This window comes from Equus przewalskii, chromosome 25 (genome assembly GCF_037783145.1).
Source record: "Equus przewalskii isolate Varuska chromosome 25, EquPr2, whole genome shotgun sequence".
NCBI classification, from domain to species: domain Eukaryota; kingdom Metazoa; phylum Chordata; class Mammalia; order Perissodactyla; family Equidae; genus Equus; species Equus przewalskii.
Window position 1 is genome coordinate 25,477,850 of NC_091855.1, and position 27,286 is coordinate 25,505,135.

Here is a 27,286-nt window from a genome sequence, read left to right on the forward strand (position 1 = left end):
ATGGGCCATTCATTTTGCGCCAGTCTCTTCAAACACATTTTTAACTCAAAATTCTCTCCCAAAACACTTCGAAACTAGATGGCCCTACTCCAAGTTATTCTACCAAACTTTCTGTTTTAAAATGACACAAGTTATTCCCTAGGAAACAGTCTCAAAAGTACCAACTGCAATATGGATTCTACAGTGAGACTTTATATTTTTAAGGGTGGAACCTAAAAAGAAATTTGGGGCATTAGACTTGAAATGGAATTTTTTTGAATAACAACAGTCCTTGTGAGGGGCCGGCCCAGTGATGTAGCAGTTAAGTACCTACTCTCTGCTTAGGTGGCCTGGGGCTTCCCAGTTTGGATCCCGGGTGCAGACCTACGCACAGCTTATCAAGCCATGCTGTGGCAGGTGTCCCACATATAAAATAGAGGGAGATGGACACAGATGTTAGCTCAGGGCCAATCTTCCTCAAAAAAACAAAAATACAAAAATCTGCCTGAGAAATGATAAGCATGGAATTTTGTGATTTTCACACAAAAGAAGCAATTCCAGTAACTTCAACTCTAAGTACAAACAGAGATCCTTGATACTTTGTGAATTTAAAAATTGCAAATTCTACTATCATGTAGAAATTTGCAATTTTATCAAGTTACAAATTTGTAACGCTGGTATATATAAAGAAGACATTTGTCTAGTAGGTCAGCCCTGCTTCCTATCTGGCTTATAAATCACAAATGAGCTTTGAGGTTCATTACTCATCACTCACCAAACAGAAGTGATTTTTTAAAATACTGCTTTTCATTAAGAAAAAGTCTAAATCTGAAAAGGAAATCATTGTTAGCACTAGGCTAAGCGATCTTTTTAAAAATAATGATTCTTTCCTTTAAATCAAAGATTTGGCTGAATTTAAGAATGAATTGTCAGAGCTGAGACACAACTAACAGTCTACATATTTTAAACAGAACAAAGAAAAGCCATTCTAATCAGACTTCAGTGTTTTATAAAAGAGAAAACCTTTAAGGAAATAGGTAAAGATCTTCTAAGGACCTGAAGGAGTTCTTTCAATTTTACAGTTATACTATACTATTTTGATGGGAAACATCATATGCCCTAAGTGAAATTTGAAAATTTAAGGACTTAGGAAGTTCGGTGGACTTAGAAATATCAAGTCTAATATATAATAAATTCAACTGGTTAAAATGCATTTTAAAGTAGCATTTTACTATTGTAATAAAATTTACTAGGCTATGCTATGGTTACATCAGAGCAAAAGTTTTTAAATGTTTGATCCTCAAAATAGTTATCTTCAACTATCCAAACAGCTCATTTTTTTATTGTTAAAAAGTTCTAGGGGTCAGCCCGGTGGCACAGCGGTTAAGTTCACATGTTCCGCTTCTCGGCAGCCCGGGGTTCACCGGTTCGGATCCCAGGTGCCGACATGGCACCACTTGGCAAAAGCCATGCTGTGGTAGGCGTCCCATATATAAAAGTAGAGGAAGATGGGCATGGATGTTAGCTCAGGGCCAGTCTTCCTTAGCAAAAAGAGGAGGATTGGCAGTAGTCAGCGCAGGATTAATCTTCCTCAAAATAAATAAATAAATAAAGTTCTAATTCTTAGCATTCCTGACTGCTTGTAATTAACAAATCTTCCGAAACAGAACTATATTTGGCCTAACATATTTGGTAGGTCCTCTAAACCTGTTTTCCAAAAATACCAAGTGGTGAAATAGCTCGCACAAAGCATCATTCTTTTGGTATTTTCAAAATAAAACTGCATAATTTTATATAAGTATCAAGCTAAACTTTAGACCTGCTGCTAAATCCAATATTTAGGAAACCAAATAAAACAGGCACTTGCTCAAGTCTTGAATAACCTTCAAGTTGTTACCATACAACATATCTGGGCACAATCATAATTTCGGTTAGAATAAGTAGAGCCAAAGTGCCACGTTCTGAGCCTCACCATGTTTGATGCATTCATGTGTTGTATCAGCTTCGAATCAGGAACAATAACTTGAGGTGCTGCAGCTATAAAAAAACACAAGCACACATACAAACAAGGAACCATAAGGCTATTTCACAATCATAAGGAAGTTATACAATGTGGAAAACTTTTTTCATACTTTCCACATTTTCTGCATTCAACCATTTGATGTCTCAGAAAGTTATAAATTTCTATGGTAAATAACAGTTATAATATACCCACCTTATACAGGAAAACATCAATTAAAAAAAGAGATTTGAGTAACAATAACTAAGCAGACAAGGGAACTTAGGAACATAAAGTAGTGAGATGCATAACACCTAAAAACATATACATTTCTGCACATTCTTACACTGGCAATTTTCAAATGTAATTTAGTCTTGTCTTGCTAACTCAGCATTAATTGTTTTACTGATATAACGCTACTGCTGGAATGAGTTATTAGCCCATTAAAAGTGAGCTAAACAAGTTATAACTAGTTTTTTTTTAAGCTACGTATCCCTTTTCTCTCAATTGACAACTGCCAGAATCTTAAGTTACTTCCATCAACTTTTAAAAAGATACAAATCAGAAATAATGGTAATGCTACTTAAGTGTAAAAGGAACTAAATGTTTGATCCCGCAAATTTCAGAGAATAAACAGATAATTCCATTATCCTAATATTCTCTGAGTGAAGAAAATCAAATTTTAATTTACGATGACCTAAAACCCTAGTGCCAGGCCTGAAGGCAATAGGAGGAACAGTCATCAAAATAGACCAAAAGGATAAAATTATTTGATGCAAGGTATAGAATAAAACCAAATATTAAAAGTCTTATTTGATACAAACAGTAAAATAACCCGAATAGACATTTCTACTGTGCACCACTATCAATTTTAAGTCTTACATATACTTTCAGATGAGGCAAATGGGTCAACAGTTACCTTCAAATAACTTTTCATTTCCCTTCATTCTCCTCTCCAATAACAAGACTTACAAAACTCAAATGCCTAGGAATTCTGTATAACTGAATAGATGTTTGTCATGACAGAATAAACTACAAGTAATGGATCAAGCATCTTAGCCTTTTCAGGACCCAGATCTTCCTCAGCTGTGAAATGTTCTAAGAGCTACTTCATACAGCCTTTGTAAGACCTCAATCAAACAAAATTAAAAAATGACTTGCATAGGTACAAAGCACTATGGTCACAGTATATAAACACTTATTTTTCTTACCTTTAAGTAATATAAATTAACATATGTTATATATCTACTCTTCACTTAAATCTAATTCAGTCAATTTAATAAATTACCAGGGAACTGAAACTTCAGATTGCCAAAGCATAATTATAAAAATCCTCTAGCGTTTAAGATATATTTATAAAAACTAAATTCAAATATGTCTTTGAAGGAACAAATCAGTTTCATAAAGAAATGAGATAATTTTACTATATGAAATACTGAAAACCTTAGTAAATAGACCTTTATAGACCTGACTTATTTTAGGAAATCCACCATTATGCAGCCTTCTCAAAAGAAATTAATACACTTATTTTAATACACATATTAATAAATTAATACAATTATATTAATAAACTTATCTGACTATCAGCTCAGGCTTTCAATTAGTGACTTGTTTATCACTAATATACAAATAGGATCCACATTTTATACAAATTTATATATAAACACACACACACCTACTCCCCTCAGCCAATAGAAAAGAGAAACCCAGAGTATTTCTCCTCTTTGAAAATGACAAATTTCATTTCCAAGTTGTAAGTAGGAAAACATATCCAGTCTCACCTTGTTGTGATGCAGGAATAAGGACCTGCTGGGTCTGTGCTTGCTGAGGCACTGTCTGCTGTGGTTGAGCTTGCTGATGGTGGTGGTGGTGGTGATGCTGCTGCTGCTGGGGTTGATGCTGCTGTTGAACTTGCAATAAAAGCTGCTGCTCTTCTGAATGAAATCCATCTACTGCCCTAGATTGCATTAGTTTATTCTCCCATAACTAAGGCAAAGAACATTAAGGACTTCTAAGTGACAGGACAGATAACTCTATATGACAGGACATATAGACAAAACATATTTTGCTTACCAGTCTGTTTATAAAATTCTTCCATTTTCAAAACTGATACAACCACAAAAATCAACCAATCTCTAATTCTTACCCAAGTGTATGCAATAATGAAAACTAATTTTAAATTATCAAACTTCATTTTTGCTACCTTAGAGTAATGAAGAATTTCCTTCTTTTTCTATTTTCAACAAACTTTCTACAGTAATTCCTTAGTTACCAGGCAGAGTTTCATACAAGAAATTTTTTGGTAATCAAAGATTATCCTATTTAATATCAAATCCATTATTAACTATTTTTATGGAAATCTTTCCCTAATACAATATTTTCTAACTCTTAAACAACATAAAAAACATAAATTCATCTTTTCCTGATTTGAACACTGAGAACATTATAAAGGCAATCCTCAAGGTGGAAAAGCTCAATTCTCCATCTGTCTATCCCATCCAAGGAGAAAGAAACCGCAAGGCTAATGCTTTTACAGGTATTCTCAACCCTCCATACTTCTTGAAATTCCCCTCCCTCTTACATTATGACAAGGATTGACAACCCTTCTCTGCTTAGCCACTTCTATTTTCTCGTCTCACCCTAAGACAGCTTCTGTGATTGGGGGGGTGGGGGGGGGGGGAGAAGTAGGCAAAAGGAAGAAGGAAAGGAAATATTTACAACTCTTCCATCCTCCTTCCTAACACATTTTCTCTCTACTGTTTAATCTAGAGAGCTTGAACCTTATAGGAAATTGCCCAAGAAAGTAACAAACCGTTCCTTAAAAAAACAAGTGAAATTTAATTCAGTCATTTTGTACACAAGGACCTACATTTACTTTGTTTTTTCCTCTAGGATATACTCTTGGGATGCTGCCTAACTCACCTGAGGTTTCTATCAGATCCTTCAAGAAGCTGCTCACAGGGATTTTTATAATCTCCTGACACTTCCAACTGTTCTAGAAATTCTAGATTTGTACTGTATCTACATCATACTAATAACAATTCCAGCACATCTCTAATGGCTTACTGAAAAAGTAAACTAAAGGTCAATTTCCCACAGCAGCCATTCCTCTAGCAGACTCAGTATTTAGACCTGTCTGAAGACTATTCTTACAGAGACAGTAACAATAGCCATCTCATGGGTTGTTCTGAAGACTAAATAAGATATCCATGTAAAACATTTACCAGAGTCTAACATAAAGTCAGTGATCAATAAACGTTATTATTATGGTGGTGGTATTAATTGCGTAAGAGAGCCTTACACCAGAAGTCGGGAAGCCAGTTACTCCTGGTTTGGCCACTAATCAGCTTTGTGGACAAATCATTTATCTTTCTTGGGCATTCTCCTCATCTAAAGAGGGAAAAAGGTGACTTACATTACTTCTAAACTCAATTCCAGCTAATAAATCTAAGTCTCTGCAAATCCCAGACTAAAAACAGCTAGGGTTCTTCCTAAGGTAACAAAGGACTACTTTTTGAGACCCCAAGTGATGTCTGGTTTATCTCTGTAAAGTGGGCACCTAGCATAGCACACAGTACAAAATAAGCACTTACGTGTTGAATAAAACACATTCGGACTAACGTATTATATAGAAAGGCTCCCAAAACAGTCTGCTATCACCCAAACTTTCTATACTTCTCTGCTCCAAAACAAAGCAAAACCCAGCTTCTTGTGAGCCAAAAATCAAGAAAAAAAGTACAATTAATTAATGCTTTAAGATACAGTCTTTCAAACTATAATTTCCTAAATTTAACGCTTTAGTTTTACTACCTCCAATTGGTCTACCCACTGCAATCTGAGCCATCACTTCAACAAAGCTTCCCTGGTAATGGCAAATATTAATGAGTATATATTATGTGCTGCTAAGTGCTGGGTACCACTACTCACCTAGCCTCCCAAGTCAATGACCTACGAGTCAGAATCCACCCCAACACTCCATCATTATTGTCAATTTCCCTTCAGAAGCATTGTACCAATCTATTCCTACTATTATGGCCCTGGTTCAAGTCTTTTCCTCCTGCTAGTACTACTACAAAGTATAATGACTGAGCTCACTGAGCTCCCTGCATCAAGTCATATACTCCACAGATAATTACTGAGTATGTCCTATATGCTAGACATTGTTAGAGACATTGAGAACAGACAGTGAACAAATCTGACAAAATTCCTTGTCCTCACAGAGCCTACATTCTAGTGGAAACTTGTCTTTCCAACCTATTCTCTATAAATCAGTGGTCCTCAAAACGCAGTCCCAGGGCCAATATCAGCACTATCCGGGAACTTGTTAGACATACTAATTCTCAGGCCCCACCTCAGATCTACTGAATCAGCAACTCTGGGGGTGGAGCCAGGAATCTATTTGAATAATGTGTCCAGGTTATTCTGAAGCACGCTAAAGCCAGAATTGTTGCTTTAAAGTCTAAACCAATGCTTTTCAAACTGCAGACTACAACCCATTAGTGGGTTGTTAAAAGGCAATTTGGATTTCTTTGTAAATGCAATCGAATTAAAAAGAAAATGTCAGACTGTATCCATATCAAGTCAGACTCTCTGGAGCAGAACTCCAAAAATCTGCATTTTAACTAGTACCCCAAGGAATCTTTCTCACTCTAAAGACCGAGCTCCTTAACACAGTATATGTTACCTCTCCAACTTTAACTATAACTTGCAATCCATTTTCTAAAGGTGACAAACTACTTGCAGATCTCTGAATAGAGCAAAGATATCTCATATCTGAACCTCAGTAAACTACTCCTTATGACTAGCAGTCTTCCCTTAGGATTCCCAAAACAATGCAAATGTCAAAGTCACACAGCCTCAGATAAATCACTCACTGCCTCTATATCTTAAGAGATATTTCTATCATTATACTTTTCACACTAAGTCTACTCTACTGAAGTATGAACTCCTTCAGGGCAGACATAATGTCTTATTCAGCAGCTAACAAAATGACTAAGAACTTACCAGACAGTTAATATTGATTTCAAAGAAGAGAAGGAAAAACTGTTGTTTTCTAGCATAGTGTCTCTCTATAAGAATGCTACGAACATTCTAGGCAGGATAATTCTTTACATCACAGGGTGGCACCACAGAAGTGTATAAGATGCAACATTCCTAGCTCTAGCTTACTAACTGTTAAAGGTGCCCACTAGTCATTATGACAGGTAAACACAGCCCACACGTTTCCAACTGCTTTTGGGGGTGAGAGGAGAGGATGGAAAGGGGGTATTGGAGCAGTGGTCCATTGAGAATCCATATTTACTAAGTACCAAAGACTATTCTAGGTAATATAAAAAGTACAAAAATAGTACACATATTTAGCATTAAGCTTATAATATCAAATAACGTAAAGTTCGAATTAGTTGAGTGTTTTCTGTTTTTCTCCAATTTCATTTTTTGCATACTTTTATTTATCAAAATATTTTATTTTTTAAATATCAACTGTTTAAAATGGACAATGTAATACTGTTTTGGCAACAGTCATCATATTACTACTACTGAAGACAACCAAGGATACTGAATTGCTATTTACTTAGAAAATAGGAAGAACTCTTTTCCGTCCACATTTTTATAGTACTCTTTATTTCCCCGACACAGTAGCTATTATTTCTGGCAGTTCTACTTCAGCAATCTTTGCCAGGTTTCTGAAATTAAACATGGAGAAAATTCATTTTCTTTTCCCCAAATGATTCAGATGTGCATCCGAACATCACGTTTACTAGACTAATAATGAAGTCGTACTGTGCACTTCATAAGTACTTTAAATGTACAGGCTCATTTTTCACAAAAATCCTATAAGACAGACATTATCATCTCCTTTTTACAGAAAAAGAACCCGAGGAACAAGAAGTTAGGTAACTTATCCAACATCACTAACTAATAGCAGGCAAGACCAGGACACGATCCAGGCAGTCTGACTCCAATGCTCCCAGTCAGGGCTAGAACCTGAGAGTGAAGAGTGAATGTCCTTTAAATTTTGCACCCTAGGCACCTTGCCTGCCTCACCCTAATCCTAGCTCTGGTCCAAATTTCTAATCTCTAAACTGTACTGCTGCTATCAGAGTAGTTCTAGTCAAAATTCTGGTATCTTCTTTTTTACAGGTAAGTATTATATACATATCATCTGGAGACAAAAGGCTTAGGTTCAAAATCTCTACCACCTGCTAAATGAACTTGTCAAAGCATATTCCTCCTGAGTCTGTTTTTTGATCTATAAAATGTGATCAGATCTACTGCTTCCTGGCAGTATACTGGGCTAGAAAATCTAAATGATTCTCCTACTTTCACAGAACATCTAGCTCCTGGATAAAACATGAGACGACTGCATTTCTGGGCTCCTTAGAAACGATATTGGGGAACAGAACTTCCCCAAAGGGCAAATGAAGTAGAATAATAGATTACCGTTCAACTTATGGTCCAAGTATTTATATGTAACTAGAGTATACTTAGAACGGTGGTTCTCAATGAGGGGGACGGGGTGGTTTTGCCCCCAGGGACACTTGACAACGTCTGTAGACATTTTTGGTTGTCAGAACCGAGGGGTGCTACTGGCATCTAGTGGGCAGAAGCCAGTTATGCTGCTAACATCCTAAAATGAATAGGACAGCCCTCTAAAACAAATAATTAACAGGTCTAAAGTGTCAGTAGCACTAAGTTTGAGAAAGCTGATCAAGAGGCAGATAAAGTGAGTTTCAGATTTGTCTCCAAAGGAGAAAATTCTCCTCACTTTGTTTTATTGAGAAGAGAGGCCATGTTTTATATCTCCCATAGTACTTGCTGTTTGGATATCAGTAGGTCTGACAGCAGAGAAATCAGGATGATTTTATCATTCACTTTGAAGAGGATTTCTACACTGGCATGCCCTAGTCACCCACCAATCCAAAAGACAATTTACATTCAAATATAGATTTAATGAAAAGCAAGACTATGTTTTATGTGTCTTTCTCAACCTCCTATAGTTCACACACTAAAATAGGCCAATAGTGTTTCAAGAGATAAGCTCAAGAATTGGGCTGAATTTTTTTTAATCATCTCCCTTCCTGCATTGTCTGGTTAAACTTCAAATTACATGCGCTCTCATTAGTCATCTTAATTCATAATCTAATTTACTACTGTATTCTTCACAGTCATATGGAAGCTTTTGATAAAAGTTTGAGAAGTGGCCAAAAAAGAGAAAGGAAGGGGCAAGAGCTAATGACAAAGTCCTTTATAAACCATAAAATATGAAGTTAATGTTAGTTTTTATTAGCAAGAATGTCTAAACCTGCGGTATCCAATACAGTAGTCACTAACCACACATGGTGATTTAAATTGAAATTAATTGTATTTTAAATAAAAAGTCAGTTCTGCAGTTCCACTAACCACATTTCAAATGCTTAACAGCCACATGTGGCTAGTGGCTACCATACTGGAGAACACAGATACAGAACATTTTCATCACCACAGAAAGCTCTAGTGGATAGTGCTGGCTTGCTGTCAAACTTAAAACCAGGGCACATTCTGAAAATTCTAATGAGATTCTGAAGAAATTTAGTGCAGAGAATTAAAATAACGTAAACTCATTTCAGTCTAACAGTTTTATTTTTAAATCCAGTTACAACCCAAAATAGAAGAGTATGCTCCATTTAAAAAACAATGAAAATATTAAACTACTTTGTTCAGTTAGACTCTGGAGCCACATTTGTTATTAACCACTTTATTTAAATATTTACTTAATGCCAATCACATATGCCAGGCATCGTGGTAGAGGCTGGAGATTCAAAGCTGAATAAGTCTCAATTTCTGTCATTAAAAACTGTTCAGGGAGCAAAATGGCGGAGTGAGCTGACCCGGGACTCTCTCCCCTCCAAAGTACAACAAAGGACTGAAAAAAAAACAAACAAAAACAAAACCTGAATTTCAGCTAATGAAGCTAATGCCAGGACTCAAAGACCTACAGTATCAAAAGACAGAAGACGGAGCCCCTACTTACTGCCCGCCTTGGAGGAGCTGGAACGGAGTAAGAGAGAACATCGCTCCATCCCTTAGAAACCGGGATCGCGCGTGGGTCCGGGAAGGAGCGGGGGAGGGGCCGCGCGACCAAGGGATCATCTAGGACTCCTGCCGCCGGTACAGTGGAAACCCACTGAGGGGGCAAAGCTTCCGTGCGTGGGGACCCCATAAACGCAGGGCCCTGGGAGACCAGAGAACAGAACTGATCGAATCCAGATCAGCGCGGAAGAGAAACCACCCCTTGCCCCAGCAAAACGCACTGGGTGGCGACATCTTGCCCGAAGGCAGAGAGCTCAGAACACCTGGCTCTCGACCCCCATCTAGTGGCGACAGGCAGTAACTGCAACCGAATTCTACCACCATGCGAAAAAACCGCTCCTCTACCATGCAGCAATTTATAAAAGCTCCAGACCAGAAGGAAAACAATAAAAACATAGAATTAAGTCCTGAGGACTTGGAATTAGGTAAACTAAATGAAAATGAGTTCAGAGTAGCTATAATCAAAAAACTCAATGAGGTAGAGAGAAAGATAGAGAAACAAGCCGAGTTCTGGAGTTACTTCACAAAAGAGATTGAAATTAAAAAGAAGAATCAAACAGAATAACTAGAGATGAAAAACACAATGGACCAGATAAAACAGAATACGGATTCCCTGAATGCCCGGGTAAACTCCATAGAAGAACAAATTAGCATAATCCAAGATAGACAGGCGGAATGGCTCCAGACAGAGGAAGAAAGAGAACTAAGGATTAAAAGGAATGAGGAAAGTATTAGAGAGATAGCAGATTCAATGAGGAGAAAGAATTTAAGGATCACAGGAATTCCTGAGAACGTAGAAAAGGAAAATGGAGCAGAAAGTGTACTTAATGAAATTATAGAAGAGAACTTCCCAAATCTAGGGATTGAGGGAGAAATGTGTGTAGAGGAAGCTTTCAGATCTCCTAGATTTGTCAATGTAAAAAGACCTACTGCAAGGCATATAGTAGTAAAAATGGCAAAAAGGAATGACAAAGAAAGAATACTCGGGGCTGCACGACAAAAAAGAATTACCTACAAAGGAGCCCCTATCAGGCTTTCAGCGGATTTCTCTGCAGAAACCTTACAAGCTAGGAGAGAATGGAGTGACATATTCAAAGCTTTAAAAGATAAAAATCTTCAGCCAAGAATACTCTATCCAGCAAGAGTATCCTTCAGATATGAGGGAGATATTAAATCTTTTCCAGACAAACAAAAGTTAAAGGAATTTGTAACCAAAAGTCCTCCACTACAAGAAATCCTCAAGAAGGCTCTCATACCTGTAAAAAGAAAAAAGGGAGAAAGGGGTCACAAACCACAGAGTAGGGAGACAGATAAATAGAACCAGAATAGGATAGCAAATATTCAACTATAGCATTAGGATAAAGGTAAGGACCAAAGCAAAGACGATCTTATCACTCTAACTACAAACGCATAACACAAGTTGGAACAAGAAATGAAAATAACAATTTAGGAGGGGAAGAGCAAAGGGACTAAATTAGTCTAGGCCAAGTAAGTAAGAGACCACCAGAGAATAGACTATATTATACATGAGATTCTAAATACAAACTTCAGGGTAGACATTAAACTAAACAACAGAACAGAGACACAAAACATAAATACGCAAAAATCTAAGAAACCTAGCATAAGAAATTGAAGTATCAAATACGTAGGATAAAGCACACAGGAAGAGAAAAGCAGGAAAGCCAGATAATGAGCAACAGATTGACAGCTTTAAGTCCACATGCATCAATAATCACTCTCAACGTAAATGGATTGAACTCTCCAATAAAAAGACACAGAGTGGCAAAATGGATTAAAGAACAAGATCCAACAATTTGCTGCCTCCAGGAAACACACCTCAGCCACAAGGACAAACACAGGCTCAGAGTGAAGGGGTGGAGGACAATACTTCAAGCTAATAGCAAGGGAAAAAAAAGCAGGTGTTGCAATTCTTATATCAAAGTGGATTTCAACATAAGACAAGTAAAGAGAGACACACAGGGACAATATATAATGATCAAAGGGACACTTCATCAAGAAGAAATAACGCTTATAAATATCTATGCACCCAACATAGGAGCACCAAGGTTCATAAAGCAACTATTAACAGACCTAAAGGAACATGTTAAAAACAACACAACAATAGTAGGGGACCTCAACACCCCATTCACATCAATGGACAGATCATCCAGACAGAAAATCAACAAAGAAATAGTGGAGCTAAACAAAAAACTAAAACAATTGGACTTAATAGACATATATGATCACTTCACCCTAAAAGAGCTGAATACACATTCTTCTCAAGTGCACATGGAACATTCTCAAAGATAGACCATATGTTGGGAAACAAGGAAAGCCTCTACAAATTTTAAAAAATTGAAATAATAACAACCATCTTCTCTGATCATAATGCTATAGGGCTAGAAATTAATTACAAAAAAAAAAGCTGAGAAAGGCACAAAGATGTGGAGACTAAACAATACACTACTGAACAAGCAATGGATCATTGAAGAAATTAAAGAAGAAATCAAAAAATACCTGGAAACTAATGAAACTGATAACATGCCATACCAACTCATATGGGATACAGCAAAAGCTGTATTAAGAGGAAAATTCATCACAATATAGGCACATCTTAACAAACAAGAAAAATCCCAAATAAGCAATCTTAAACTACACCTAACTGAACTAGAGAAAGAACAACAAATAAAGCCCAAAGTCAGCAGGAGAGAAATAATAAAAATCAGAGCAGAAATAAATACTACTGAAACGAAAAAGGCGGTAGAAAGGATCAGTGAAACAAAGAGCTGGTTGTTTGAGAAGATAAATAAAACTGACAAACCCCTAGCCAGACTTACAAGGAAAAAAAGGGAGAGAGCTCAAATAAACAAAATCAGAAATGAAAGAGGAGAAATAACACCAGACTCCACAGAAATACAACAGATTATAAGAGAATACTACGAAAAACTCTATGCTAACAGAATGGATAACCTAGAGGAAATGGATAAATTCTTGGACTCCTACAATCTCCCAAAGCTCACCCAAGAAGCAGCAGACAATTTGAACAGACCAATCACAAGGAAAGAGATTGAAACAGCAATCAAAACCATCCCAAACAATAAAACCCCAGGACCAGATGGCTTCCCTGGGAAATTCTACCAAACTTTCAGAGAGGATTTAATACCTATCCTTTTCAAGCTATTCCAAAAAATTAGGGAGGATGGAACACTTCCTAACACATTCTATGAGGCCAACATCACGCTGATACCAAAGCCAGACAAGGACGCCACAAAAAAAGAGAACTACAGGCCAATATCACTGATGAACATAGACGCAAAAATTCTAAACAAAATTTTGGCCACCAGAATTCAGCAATTCATCAAAAGGATCATACATCATGATCAAGTGGGATTCATACCAGGGACACAGGGATGGTTCAACATCCGCAAATCAATCAACGTGATACACCGCATCAACAAACTGAGGAATAAAAACCACGTGATCATCTCAATAGATGCACAGAAAGCATTTGACAAGATCCAACAGCCATTTATGATAAAAACTCTGAACAAAATGGGCATAGAAGGGAACTACCTCAAGATAATAAAGGCCATATATGACAAGCCCACAGCCAAGATCATACTCAATGGGCAAAAACTGAGTGCCATCCCCCTGAAAACAGGAATGAGACAAGGATGCCCTCTATCACCACTCTTATTTAACATAGTACTGGAGGTCCTGGCCAGAGCAATCAGGCAAGATAAAGGAATAAAGGGAATCCAAATAGGGAGGGAAGAAGTGAAACTCTCGCTGTTTGCAAACGACATGATTTTATATATAGAAAAGCCCAAAGAATCCATTGGAAAACTCTTAGAAGTAATCAACAACTACAGCAAAATTGCAGGGTATAAAATCAATTTGCATAAATCAGTAGCATTTCTATATTCTAACAACGAGCTAACAGAAAAAGAACTCAAGAACACAATACCATTCACAATCGCAACAAAAAGAATAAAATACCTTGGGGTAAATTTAACTAAGGAAGTGAAGGACCTATATAATGAAAATTACAAGGCCTTTCTGAGAGAATTGGATGATGACATAAGGAGATGGAAAGACATTCCATGTACATGGATTGGAAGAATAAACATAGTTAAAATGTCTGTTCTACCTAAAGCAATCTACAGATTCAACGCTATCCCAATCAGAATCCCAATGACATTCTTTACAGAATTAGAACAAAGAATCCTAAAATTTATATGGGGCAACAAAAGACCCCGAATTTCTAAAGCAATCCTAAGAAAAAAGAACAAAACGGGAGGCATCACAATCCCTGACTTCAAAACTTACTACAAAGCTACAGTAATCAAACAGCATGGTACTGGTACAAAAACAGGTGCACAGATCAATGGAACAGAATGGAAAGCCCAGAAATAAAACCACACATCTATGGAAAGCTTATCTTCGACAAAGGAGCTGAGGGCATACAATGGAGAAAACAAAGTCTTTTCAACAAATGGTGCTGGGAAAACTGGAAAGCCACATGTAAAAGAATGAAAATTGACCATTCTTTTTCACCATTCACCAAAATAAACTCAAAATGGATCAAAGACCTAAAGGTGAGACCTGAAACCATAAGGCTTCTAGAAGAAAACGTAGGCAGTACACTCTTTGACATCAGTATTAAAAGGACCTTTTCGGACACCATGTCTTCTCAGAGAAGGGAAACAATAGAAAGAATAAACAAATGGGACTTCATCAGACTAAAGAGCTTCTTCAAGGCAAATGAAAACAGGATTGAAACAAAAAAACAACCCACTAACTGGGAAAAAATATTTACAAGTCATATATCTGACAAATGCTTAATATCCATAATATATAAAGAACTCTCACAACTCGACAACAAAAAATCAAACAACCTGATCCAAAAATGGGATGGAGACGTGAACAGACATTTCTCCAAAGACGACATACGGATGGTCAATAGGCACATGAAAAAATGCTCATCATCGCTGATCATCAGGGAAATGCAAATCAAAACTACACTAAGATATCACCTTACACCCATTAGAATGACAAAAATATCTAAATCTAATAGTAACAAATGTTGGAGAGGTTGTGGAGAGAATGGAACGCTCATACACTGCTGGTGGGAATGCAAACTAGTGCAGCCACTATGGAAAACAGTATGGAGATTCCTCAAAAAATTAAAAATAGAACTACCATATGATCCAGCCATTCCACTACTGGGTATCTATCCAAAGAGCTTGAAGTCAGCAATTCCAACAGTCCTATGCACCCCAATGTTCATTGCAGCATTATTTACAGTAGCCAAGACATGGAAGCAACCTAAGTGCCCATCAACAGATGAATGGATAAAGAAGTTGTGGTATATATATACAATGGAATAGTACTCAGCTGCAAAACAGAACAAAATTATCCCATTTGCAACAACATGGATGGACCTTGAGGGAATTATGTTAAGTGAAATAAGCCAGTTAGAGAAGGATAATCTGTGTATGACTCCACTCAAATGAGGAATTTAAAAATGTGGACAAAGAGAACAGATTAGTGGCTACCAGGGGAAAGGTGGGGCGGGGGGTGGGCACAAAGGGTGAAATGGTTCACCTACAACACGAATGACAAACATTAATGTACAACTGAAATCACACAAGATTGTAACCTATCATTAACTTAATAAAAAAAAAATTTTTTTTAATTTAAAAAAAATAAAATACATTAATATGAAAAAAACTGTTCAACAAAAAATTAGTGTATAACCTCTAAAACATACATGTAATTTATATGTTCTATTACATACATTATACTAATACATATATTCAAAAAGTCAAATGTACTAAAAACGCAGGTGGAGATATCTGGTCTCAAAGACAGCTCACCTGTCTTTAGAGAGAACACCTTGATTCTACTGGGACCAGTAGGAAAAATCAATGTCCCAGACTTTGTGAAAAACAAGAGTAGATGATAAACAACCTGGATTGACTACTAGTTTGACCTAAGGTAAATTAAAATCTGGAACAGATTTTCTATACCTAAAAATGTGGTATGTTCCACATAAGGTCACAGAACTATAAGGACAACCATTACATTATAAAAGTGTAACATACATTGTAAAATATTCACTCCATTTAACACTAAGGAATCAAAATAAGTTTATTCTCTTTTTACTTATCTCCCAGAGATACTTTATGGTATTTGAACAGATTATATTGCTGTTCATCCAACTCATTTCTCAGAGCTGGCATTCTTCCACTTGTATTTTTAGATATCTACTCTTTACTTTTAGTAATCATTATATTTCTCTCAAGGTAAATAAGTATTTCCTCATTTCACTTAAACCTATGTATTTTTCCTTCCTCATACAGGCAAATTCTTACTGAAAACTCTACAGAAGTGGCCCACAGATGCCTAAACACTAAGATATATTTTATCACCACAATAAAGGTGAGATTTGCTTTATTTAAAATAATAAGTTGCTAAGTTGCAGTCTCCCACCTCTGTTGAATGGATAAATAAGATCACAACAAATGTTGCCTAGCATTTGTTAACTATGATTACTTATTGGTACTTAGCTCTAAAGGAGCTAAAAACCCAATTTCTAAGGCAGCAGTTCTAAAACTTTTTGGTCTCAGGACTCTTTCTCACTTTCAAAAATTACTGAGGGCTGGGGCTGGCCTGGGTGAGTAGTGGTTAAGTTTGTGCACTCTACTTCAGTGGCCCAGTGTTCGTTGGTTGGGATCCTGGGCACAGACCTACACGCTGCTCATCAAGCCATGCTGTGGTGGCATCCCACAAAGAAGAACTAGAAGGACTTACAACTAGGATATACAACCAGGTACTGGGGCTTTGGGGAGGAAGGAAAAAAAAAGAGGAAGATTGGCAACAGATGTTAGCTCAAGGCCAATCTTCCTAAAAAAAACATTAGTAAGGACCTCAAAGACCTTTTTTAAAATTATAACTAAGACTTTTTAAAAATGTTTACTAATTCATTAAAAAATAACAACATATCCATTACACGTTAACATAAATATTCTTAATGAAAATAACCATATTTTCCAAATAAAATATAGTGAGAAATGGCTTAAAAGAAAATAGCTGAATTCTCACATCTGCTTTTGCATTCACTTGGTTGTTATGGTTGAAGTATATGAAGAGCTGGGAGCTGAGTAGTTAGGAAGGGAAAAAGCATTTCAAGTAACGGTTTCTTAAGTTAGCTGCAATGTAGAATATGAAACCACACACCAATGAACTTTTCATATTCTTAGATTAAAATCCATTAACTTATCTTTCATTTTGAAGGAATTTTGCCATATCATGCACTGGTCATTTGGAACATATGAGTTCAGTGAATTATGCAGATATTCCAAATGCTAATATACTTCATATAATATCAAACAATTGCATGTCTTAATATCAACCCTGATTGCATCTTGACCCTTACATCAACATCTTTTCAATATTAAGGGCATCAAAATACGAAGCATGCATACAGCACTTCTGCTGCATATGACAGTTATCTCAAGGAAAAGCACTTCTGCATTTAAGTTGCAAGTTTAACTGGTCAGTTTTTTCACGAAACACAACTTTTACTGGAAATATGACACAAACTATGATTATTCAGACTTGGGCATTTGGCCAACCTCATGGACCTCCTGAAAGAGGCTGTAGGGAAACCCCAGGAGTCCAGGGACCATACTTTTAGAACCACTGTTCTGAACGATAAGGCAAAAATACTCCATGATTTTATGAGTCATTACAACACAAATGTTAAATAAAAATATCTAAATATTTCTGCTTAAATCCACAGAAATCCAAGAGACAGAAAACCAGCTCTCAACGTAAAATATGTTTATAAACTCAACCTCTGGCTCACATAAAGAACTGGATTCAAGAACATGAAATTCTTTCAAGCACTTATTCAATCTCCACAACGTAAACACATTTTAGAATACAGATACATTAAGACCATAAAAAAGAAAAAAGAAAAAAAAGTACAGATATGTCAAGTAACTGACCATAAATGTAAAATGTTAACTGTCCATTGACAATAGCTAATGCTATTGCCAGGCACTGTGCTAACTACTTTCCATGGTTATTACACTTAATCCTCAAAACAAACCTATAAGGTAAGTACTAATTCCCATCTCACATATAAGGACACTGAAATATTAAGTAGTTTGTCTAAGGTCAAAGGAAGAGTGGATGGTAGACTTGGGCTTTAAAACCAGCACCCTTCACTTAACTATATTGCTTCCTGCAGAACTGTCAAATGTTCAAACTACGGAAAAATTACGGATTAGTCTCTGGCTGAAGAAAATGTTAAAAAAAAAAAAAAGTATGACTATTAAAAAAAAGGCAAACTCACAGTTTTTAGTTCCATCAGAACTTGTTCATCGACTCCATCATCCAAAAAGATGTCTCTCACATCATTAATAACATCTTCAATCACAGATCTGTATAATTTAGGCTTTAAAGGAAAAATAAGACTGTTGAAGATGATCGTTTTTCACCTATTAAAAAACATGTTTTCACAAATTCCTAACATATTAAATGTAACAGTCATTTTCCCAACTATAGAAAACTTATTTTAGAAGATATAACTTTAAAAATATGGCCATCCTAATAAACATTTGCCTTAGTTAAAAGGGATTACTGGATGACTGCGTATTTTAATAGAAGTTTTAAGACTATTTAATGCAATTCATATGCAGAGGGTCCTTACACACACAAGGTCCATACAATTTCCAGTTATAATTTCCTTGTTGTAATGTGATCCAGTAACAGCTTTATGGGTTGCTATGTCTAGTTCCTATTACTCCTTGCTTGGTTTGACCCCTGTTCTATCTCATAACCTCATCACTAAGTCTTAGACTTTAGAGAATCTTACGTCCTGCAGTCATTTGTCTGGTAGGAATCTGCAACCTAATGAGTACTCAAATCTAAAAATTATCTAATTTCTGTTTTCATTACCCAGGCTGTACATTTAATCTATACCACAAAGCTGTTCATATACCCATAATAACAGGTCTCAGAGTCCCAAAGGAACGAGGCGCACTGATCTCTTTCCCAGGATTTCTTTCCTTCTACTACTACTGCCCAGATGATGCTATGGAACAGAATCATGAACACCCTCAACGTTTCTTTTTTAAATTATTATTATTACTATTATTATTGGTATTGCTTCTAGAAGGTTGCCAGAAGAATAAAATGAGAATACATATGAAAACACCTTCAAAAGTATAAAGTATTTTTTAAAAACCTTTCAAAAGGTGGGAGACAGAACAATTTGCCCAACCCATATCCTATTTTTAATACATTAGACAAAACACAGTTTGCATGTTAGAATGATTAGAGCTGCCTCATTATAAATCCTATCCATTATCACAGAGTTAAGCTTAATAGCCTTTTCCTTTTAATGCTTTGTCATTATTTGTGTTTTAGCTTGCTTAAGGTAAAAGTTACAGGTTACCCAATAAAACTAAGGATTTGCTCTCACTGGCAAACTTCAAACGAAATAAATGTTTCAATAGCATCTCTATCACCAAAACTGTTATCACAAGGGAACCCACTAAGAAGATGTGTCCTTGCCTAGTCAAAAATATAAATAATGACCTCCTCCATAAAACTTACCTCAACCATTAAAAACTATTTGTTCTTTTTTCTATTACAACCAGAAAAATAACTCATTTATCTGGGTTCTCGCCTTTGCTGTTCCACTCACTAACTTGTCTTATTTTGCCAAATCTGCTTCTGTGAACTTTAAATTATTCATGCGTAAAATGTGCATCTCTACACTGTCTCCTTATTTTAACATTCTGATTCTATATATAAGGAAAGTATATCTGCCTAAGGGCAATTTAACTACTGAATTACAAAAATACATTTATAAAGTGTTGTTTTTAAAACCAATGTTTCCTCAAGGGATTACAAAGAGGCACTGTAATTTTTAATTGGTGGTATAAAACTTAAATTGATGATATAAATTATTTTTGCAGCAAACTAGGTGTCTTCATCACCCCTAAAAATCTTCTGCTTGGAGATCTAGACATTTGCAGGTACAAATGTGCTTTCTTCTGGCACTCCCTAATTAATGAATCAACCTTGCTTTAAGATTCTGTTTTTGTGCCATAATTAACCCAAAACTTAATGACTTAATGGATTCATAAGCACTAGAGTTGAAAGAAGGGAAATGTTTATTCTTCATGAACTATACACATAAAGAATAATTTAACAGAACTGTTCATCAGTTGAAAAGTGCTCAAAATCCTGATGTTTTTAAAAGTAAGTGGGTACACAGGCACTATTTGAAATACGCAATTTCCAAATTATTATTTAAACTGCTAAACTTTCCTTGCGCCAAAGTTTTCGCCTTTTACGAAATAGAAAGTAATTTAAGAGGTTTGTCCTGCTTTTCAAAAAACACACATTCAAACTCAAAAACTGGTAAATTAAGAGGCCATTAGTGGCATTATCTAATGATTCATTAGAAGGTTCCCTTCAAAATGTTAGTCCCCGAAGCGATACTGGAAAACATACTGGATTAATTTCTATATTGGATATCATACTAATATCCAACGCAATAAAAACCTCGTCTACCTAGAATTCCAATTTTTTAAAACCCAGTTTGCACTATAAGCCTCCTCACTCTCATCACTCACATTTCCCCTATCCAGAAATGTACTGTGGACAGAGGTCCTACGTTGAAGCCCGAGGCACTCATCTATTTCTTTGAAAAGCTTCGTGTCTCCGATATTTATTATGCGAAAACATAATGAAATATTAAGAGCTATATTTCTAACACATCTCCTAAACACTTGATGAACACAGTACTACCAAAGTCAAGTCCTCTGCAGCTAACAGTTAACGTAGAAACCATTTTTTTCATTCCCGACAACGCACTCATCTTCTAATACAAGAACGACTGGACATCTGAGCTAAAATTCTCTTTAAAAACAAAAAGAACAGGAAAATTAAAAAAGACAGCAGTTCTCTTTTCCCCTAGCAAAGACGGCAAGTCCCAGCTGCGGCACCAAAACAAAAACTTGGGGCTCTGAAGGCAGCCCCCTTGGGCGCGAACATGACAGTGTAAGGAAAGGACCCAGAAATAAATTGAGCTCTGCACGCGCCTGCCTCTCGCCTCGGGAGCACGCACCTCCCAGCCCCGCTCTCAGCAGCTCTCACTATTTAAAGCCGGATCTGGTGTTTAAATGGAGAGGCGGTGACGTAGGCCTGAAAAGCACCTTCCCATCCTGGCAGAGTCTATATTAGAGAGCGGCAATGGCTCTATATAAACAGGGCAGCCAAAGGGAGGAGGACCACAAGGCTCAGGGACTGAAAAGCTGGGTACGCGGCCGCAGCCATGATGGATCGACCCGAGTCGCCAACGGTACGGAGTCGGGCGGCCGCGGGCTGGTCTGCGGCATGCGGGACCGGGCAAAAACGTGTTTTAGGGTCAAAATAAAAAATACGAGAGTGGGGTGGACTAGTGAGCACATTGCGTTGGTGACTGAAAAGGTTATTTATGTGACTGCTTTTTGCAAACCTACGTGATCGCAAGTAACCAAAAAGGGACGAACGGGGACAAGTAGGCAAATTTCAAGGCGAAAGCGGGGGCACTTTGACCACTGTAGGCTTTTTTTTGTTTGTTTTGGTGCTTTTGCTAGTCGCAGGTACGATGGGGGTTTTGCTTCCCCTTCGCCATTTTACCGATTCGGAAGGAACCGAGATAAGTGCTTTTCAACCTTCGTCCTTTTTAAAAAAAAACATAAAATGGCCCCAGTGAAGGCTCCCTAAGCACAACCGCCAGAAACACCCCCAAGGACCCCCTGAAGTAGCCATTAACCTTCCAAGTGGGTCACGGGGGGTCTTGGGGATTCACCCAATTCCCCCGACGCGGTTTTTGTCGGGAGGCGGCTCGGGGAGCCCTTCTCGAGCCGGCGCGGCCGGGCCCACCTCGGGGGGCGGCGGCGGCTCCCCTCCCGCCCTCCCGCCCGGCGGCCGGGGTCTGGGGCCGGGCCGCGCGCTCGCCCCGGCCCAACCGCCTCCGCGGCCCCAGGCCCCGCCGGCGCCCCCGCCCCCCCGCCGCCCCGCCGCCGCCGCCGCCGCCGCCGCGAGCCCTCGGCGCCCCCCCGCGCCCGCCGCCCGGCGCCCCGGCCCGCTCCGCCCGAGGCGGGAAGCGGCGGCGGCGGGGCGGCCGCGCGGGCGGCTGAGGAGAGTCGAGGCCGGGATCGCCGCCGTCCCCGCCCCCGCCCGGTCCGGCCGTTGCTGCCGCCCGGACGAAGCCCCCGCCGGCCAGCGCACCACGTCCTTACCACGGTGTTTGTATTTGCCGAGTTCGCCATTTCCACACACAACACAAACAAGAGGGGGGCAACCCCGAGAAAACAAGATCAAAACAAAACCAAAAAAAAAGCAAAAGCAAAAACCGAAACACCCGGGCGGTGACCCAAGCCACCGCAAGATGGGGAAAAATTTTTCAACAAAATCGGATCCTGAAGGAGTGCAGGGGAGCGGTGAGAGGAGGAGGAGGGGAGGAGGAGGAGGAGGGGGGCAATCCTCCCGGAGCTAAAAACCTCGAGAATCGCCCTTAAAAAAAAAAAGCCAGGACCCTTCAGGGGTCCGGGGGGCGTTGCCCGCTCCCCACCCCGCGCCCAGGAGGGAAACCACCACCGGTCGCCGCTCCCCGCGCCGCCGCTGCCGCCACCGGCTGCAGCTCCAGCCGTCCGGTCCGCCCGCTTCTCCCCTTTATATAGTGAGCCAACGAGCTGCGCGAGCCGCCGCCGCCGCCGCTGCCGCCGAGAGACAGGGCGGAGGGGGAGGGAGGGGCGGAAAGGGCGGGGTAAGAGGTGGGCGGGGCTGAGCGCGAGACACCGCGAGAACCGCGTGCGCAGGCGCGCCGGGGCGGTGGCGGCCGCGAGGCGCGTCGTCACGCGCCGTGGAGGGTGCTGGGCAGGCGGAGCCCGGGGACTAGAGTAGTGAAATCGGACCGCCGCCTCCCCAAGTCTCGCGTGATCACGTGGTTGGCGCCCAGGCGGAAGTTTGCGGCAACTCGTTTGGGATGAGGCGCTTGCAGACCCTTCCCGGAAAGGCGTGAGTTTTGTTGACACTCGAGTTCAAAGCTTGCTGGGACCGCCTCTTGTCAGGCGTTGTTGCGCCGTCCCGCGCTGGAGGAGCTAGGAAATGGGGAAGGGGCGGTGGGGGCTGCCTCGCTAGGAATGGCCGCGGAGGAGGATCAGTCACGTGGCCCAGCAGCCGGCCCCTGGCGCTCTTGGACTCAGGGTAGGGTTTTAAATGCGGAGTCATCCCAGAGCTCCACGGCTTTCGCGCCTTCCGGCGAGGGTGGGCGTTTCGCTTGCAAAGTTGTGTACGTGTTCCTAAAGGGGGTGAATGCTGATTTGCGCCCTCTGTTAACACGTTCCAGAATTAATAACCCCTAAAACCAGCTGAGTTATTTGTCTCCACCAGTGCGGCTGCAAAGTCTCTGTGTTGAAGTTCCGCAAAGGTTCGGCCCTTAGCAGCCCACATACATGAAATGACTCCTCATGGTAGTGGAAATGCCAAAAAAAGCAAAAGGAAACACCGACCGCAGGGTTATGAGAGCATAACTTTCCCTGGTTTTTTAGCATATTGCCAAAATTCTGTCTCCTCAAAGCCAGGATGCAGTGACTAACGTCTGAAATACTTGCCCTTGGCCAACCAGCTCACATGGCCTCTCGCTGCGCGCAGAAAATGTCCGTGTCTTGGAGTGCAGCTCTGTAGGCATTTGACCTGCTCTGCCCGAGCAAATCTGCCTTTATCTTAACATTTCACGCAAAATAGAGAATGCTTTGTTTAGAAGGCAGAACTCACAGTACCTAACTTTCTTGTCTTTAGGAATTTCGAGGGATGTGGAATATAGTCTGAACAAGTGAGATCGTTTAGCCTCAAAAGGAAGCAAAACAAAATGTGAAAAGTTCTATGCTGCTGAAACCAGATTTGAAGAATATCAAAGGCATCCTACCAGAGAGAGGAAAAGATGGAACCTGCCAGGACCTAAAGGAAGAGATTAATGAAAGCGGAGGCCTTTAATACTCGGAAAATGGGAAGTTGTGGATAGATTGTGGATGGGTATAGAAAATATCTGTTAACCTTGAGATTTGTTTTTAACATCATCTGATCGTCCATTCCCCTCTTAACACTCAGTTGCTTCTCAGTTCCCTGCACCAATGCCTTTTTGGGGTGCTTAAGGAAAAAAAATTCACAGGAAATCATATTGTTCTTGATATGTAAAATTATGATTCCATCAACATTTAATAATTTAATTATTATTAATTCATTTAATATTCAGTGACTATGAGCCCTAAAAGTTATACTGAACAGTACCTTTCCTGGTAAATTTCACTGCTTGTTGTCTTAAGAGGACTTATTGTTACCTCCTTCTCTACATACTACAAACTGTTTGCCTTCACCTTCCGCCCCATTTTCTTCCCTACCTCTTGGTATTCTTAACTAAAGGATCAAGTATTCTGCCATCCGTTAAGCTTAAGATCACTGCGTATAGGACATGGGGAAGAATCCATGAGATTTGCTTTCCACACAGTTATTCCTAAGGGGATTGATGACACACATGCTCTGACTGGGTCTGACCTATGAATTAATAAGATAGAGTTATTGCATTAAAAAGGCAGCAAACCCAGTCCTGCCCGCCTTAAGACCTTAGGACTCCTTGGAGGCTCCTCTGAATCCGACTTTCTCTTTACACGCTAAATTGCAACAAGGCCTAAACAGTTGATTAACATTTACCGAGATTTCTTGCCGCCTTCCCCCAATATGCCTGGCATCTAACTAACCATCATGGATTCCATTTAAATTTATTGTTTTCCAACCCCCATTTAGCTGTAATACCCCTTCAGTCATAATATATCTGAGCCAATCAGTTTCATTTCAGAAAGAGACATTTACTCACCTTGCACCAAAATGTTAAGTCTGAATAATTTGGAGACTACAGATCTTTAATTCACAAAACTGAAAATTTGTGAACAGAAAGCTTCTCCCATGTAAGACTGAATTTAGCATCATATTTAAATTGTTTTTATCTAAATTTTTTCTTCTTTGTGCCCTAGAACTTAAATAACTTTCTAATTTTAGCATCTCTTTATACCATATATGAAACATTTATACTGGATTTTCAGTTTGTAAACTCATACTTTGTAACAACTGTATACTTAGACAGATAGATACATAATAGTGCTCTCTTTGTGATGAATCTTTTTTTTTTTTTTACTTCAAAATGTTTTATGTTGGAAGATGAGTTACTTCTTTCTTTTAATATTAATATTCTGCCTAAACGCTGGATAACTACCAAACAAAAGAAGAAAAGGAAAAATTCAATGGATAAATTTTAATATACCGTAAACAAGATAACACCAAACATTATATTTCCAAACGTTTAAATGTTTTATTGTCAAAATAACTATTTAAGCAACAGTGCCAAGAAGAGAGAAAATCTAAAATGACTGCTCTGGAAATTGGCATAAACTAAACTTTCATATGACTGCCCTTCAGCCTCCATGTTCTTAAATAGTAAACAAATAAATGAATAAATCAAGCTAATTATCTGGCATATTTAGGCCTCATGCGGCCCTTTAATGTTCAGTAGTAATGAATACTTTTCGAGGATAAAAAAGCAAAGAGGAAAGATCTTATATCTCAAACTTACTAGTACTAATGAAAGTTTCTGTTGTAAAGTATAGTGCATAATTAACAGCATTCATTCAAGATAATGAAAGTTCCGATGTATTTCAGTTCTAACAAAAAAATTATACTACATTCAGATTTCACTTAATTTTTAAGCCTTTACAAAAAAACTGTTGATTTCCACGTGCAGTAATTTTTGGTGCAGTGTGTAAGAAGAAATTGCTGACCATACAAATTACTTCTATAAATGTGAGGAAGAGATTTTTAAAAATCTTTGTTTAACATTCTCTTCCTCCCTCCTAACTTATAGTTTGAAATTGCTACTGCATGTCTTAAAACAGCAACTAACTTGCAAATATTTTCTGTATACCAAAATATAAGCCAGTTTATTAGCAAAAACAAATTGACAAAGTGTATACCGAGTACAGAGTCTTTGTGGAGTCAGGATCAACTCTGCCATTACTTTACTATGAGACCTTCTGCCGTAACTAAACCTCTCTGTGTTGATAAGATGCAATAAAAACCACTGCATATGATTGTTGGGAAGATCAAAGGTACTAGAAAGTGCTTTAATAAGTATTTGGTGGATGTTTTTATTATTTAGGGTAAGCATATAACAGCTACATCAACATCAAAACAGGGGAAAGGTCTTTTTAACTCACTTTGTAGAACACTGCCATTAGATTTTAATAATGATGCTAATGGTTGATGATTAGTTTATCCACAAGAAGTTTGGCTGAATTTTGATACCTCAAGTGGTAAGTTTACCACTTTTTGTATGTAAATATAGTAATAATATGCTATCATAAGATACAGACACCTTAAGCTGAATGCTGATTTATTGGTTGGAATTCATCAAGTTGCTTAGTTACACATGTGCTCAATTATATCTGGCAAAATTACATATGAATTTGCCATTGACCCGGCAATACCAGTTCTGGGAATTTATCCCATGGACATACAGTCATGTGTTGCGTAACAATGAGGATACATTCTGAGAAATGAGTAGTTGGGCAATTATGTCATTGTGTGAACATCATAGGGTGTGCTTACACAAACCCAGATGGAGTAGCCTACTACACACCTAGGCTATATGGTACTAATCTTATGGGACCTCTATCCTATGTGTGGCCTGTCCTTGACCAAAACGTCCTTATGCGGCGCGTGACTATAGTGGCAAAAATATGAAAACATGTATTTCCATGACTATTCATTATGGTTAGTGAATAGGGTTACAAGTAGTAACACTCAAAGAATGGAAGTACCGCCACATGTGCCTATAAGGAAATTGGTTAAATAAATTCCGGCACTTGCACACATGGCGTACAATGCAGCTGTAACAAGGAATGAGGAATATCTATATACCACTGTGGAATGATCTTCAGAATATAGTGTTAAGTGAAAAAAGCAAAGTAGTGAAATGTGTTCTTTGTATGCTATCATTTAAGAAAAGGGAACTAGAAAAATGTGTAAACACTTGCTTACAATGAAAAAAAAGAAAAATAAATGAATTTTTTTTAAAAGAGGGTTACCTTTAAGGACAAGGAGAAAATAGGGTGAAGA

The 27,286-nt window shown here is 38.5% G+C and overlaps 1 protein-coding gene, 1 long non-coding RNA gene and 1 other non-coding gene across 9 annotated transcripts in view; 1 reads left to right on the top strand and 2 right to left on the bottom strand.

Moving 5' to 3' along the window:
- GTF2A1 (general transcription factor IIA subunit 1) overlaps window positions 1-22,991 on the bottom strand; it is a 47,800-nt gene extending 24,809 nt beyond the window's left edge. The window contains exons 1-4 of one of the 6 annotated variants that reach the window (XM_070593028.1): window positions 22,360-22,991; window positions 18,414-18,515; window positions 3,760-3,964; window positions 1,952-2,016 (exon numbers count right to left, since the gene is read on the bottom strand). In XM_070593028.1, the coding sequence (XP_070449129.1) occupies window positions 1,952-2,016; window positions 3,760-3,964; window positions 18,414-18,515; window positions 22,360-22,389 (402 nt within the window). In that variant the 5' untranslated portion in view covers window positions 22,390-22,991. Of the gene's footprint in view, window positions 1-1,951; window positions 2,017-3,759; window positions 3,965-6,982; window positions 7,126-9,989; window positions 10,300-18,413; window positions 18,516-22,359 lie in introns of those variants that run through there. The other 5 variants (XM_070593029.1, XM_070593025.1, XM_070593027.1 and 2 more) reach the window with 5 other exon arrangements.
- LOC139079485 (small nucleolar RNA SNORA79) lies at window positions 2,580-2,723 on the bottom strand. Its single transcript, XR_011533179.1, has one exon. It is a non-coding gene; the product is annotated as a small nucleolar RNA SNORA79 (small nucleolar RNA).
- LOC139079254 (uncharacterized) lies at window positions 21,295-27,230 on the top strand. 2 transcript variants are annotated; one of them, XR_011532712.1, is made up of 2 exons: window positions 21,295-21,434; window positions 23,921-27,230. It is a non-coding gene; the product is annotated as an uncharacterized lncRNA (long non-coding RNA). The 2 variants fall into 2 exon arrangements; XR_011532711.1 differs by lacking the exon at window positions 21,295-21,434 and adding an exon at window positions 22,906-23,135.
- The last annotated feature ends 56 nt before the right edge of the window (window positions 27,231-27,286 follow it).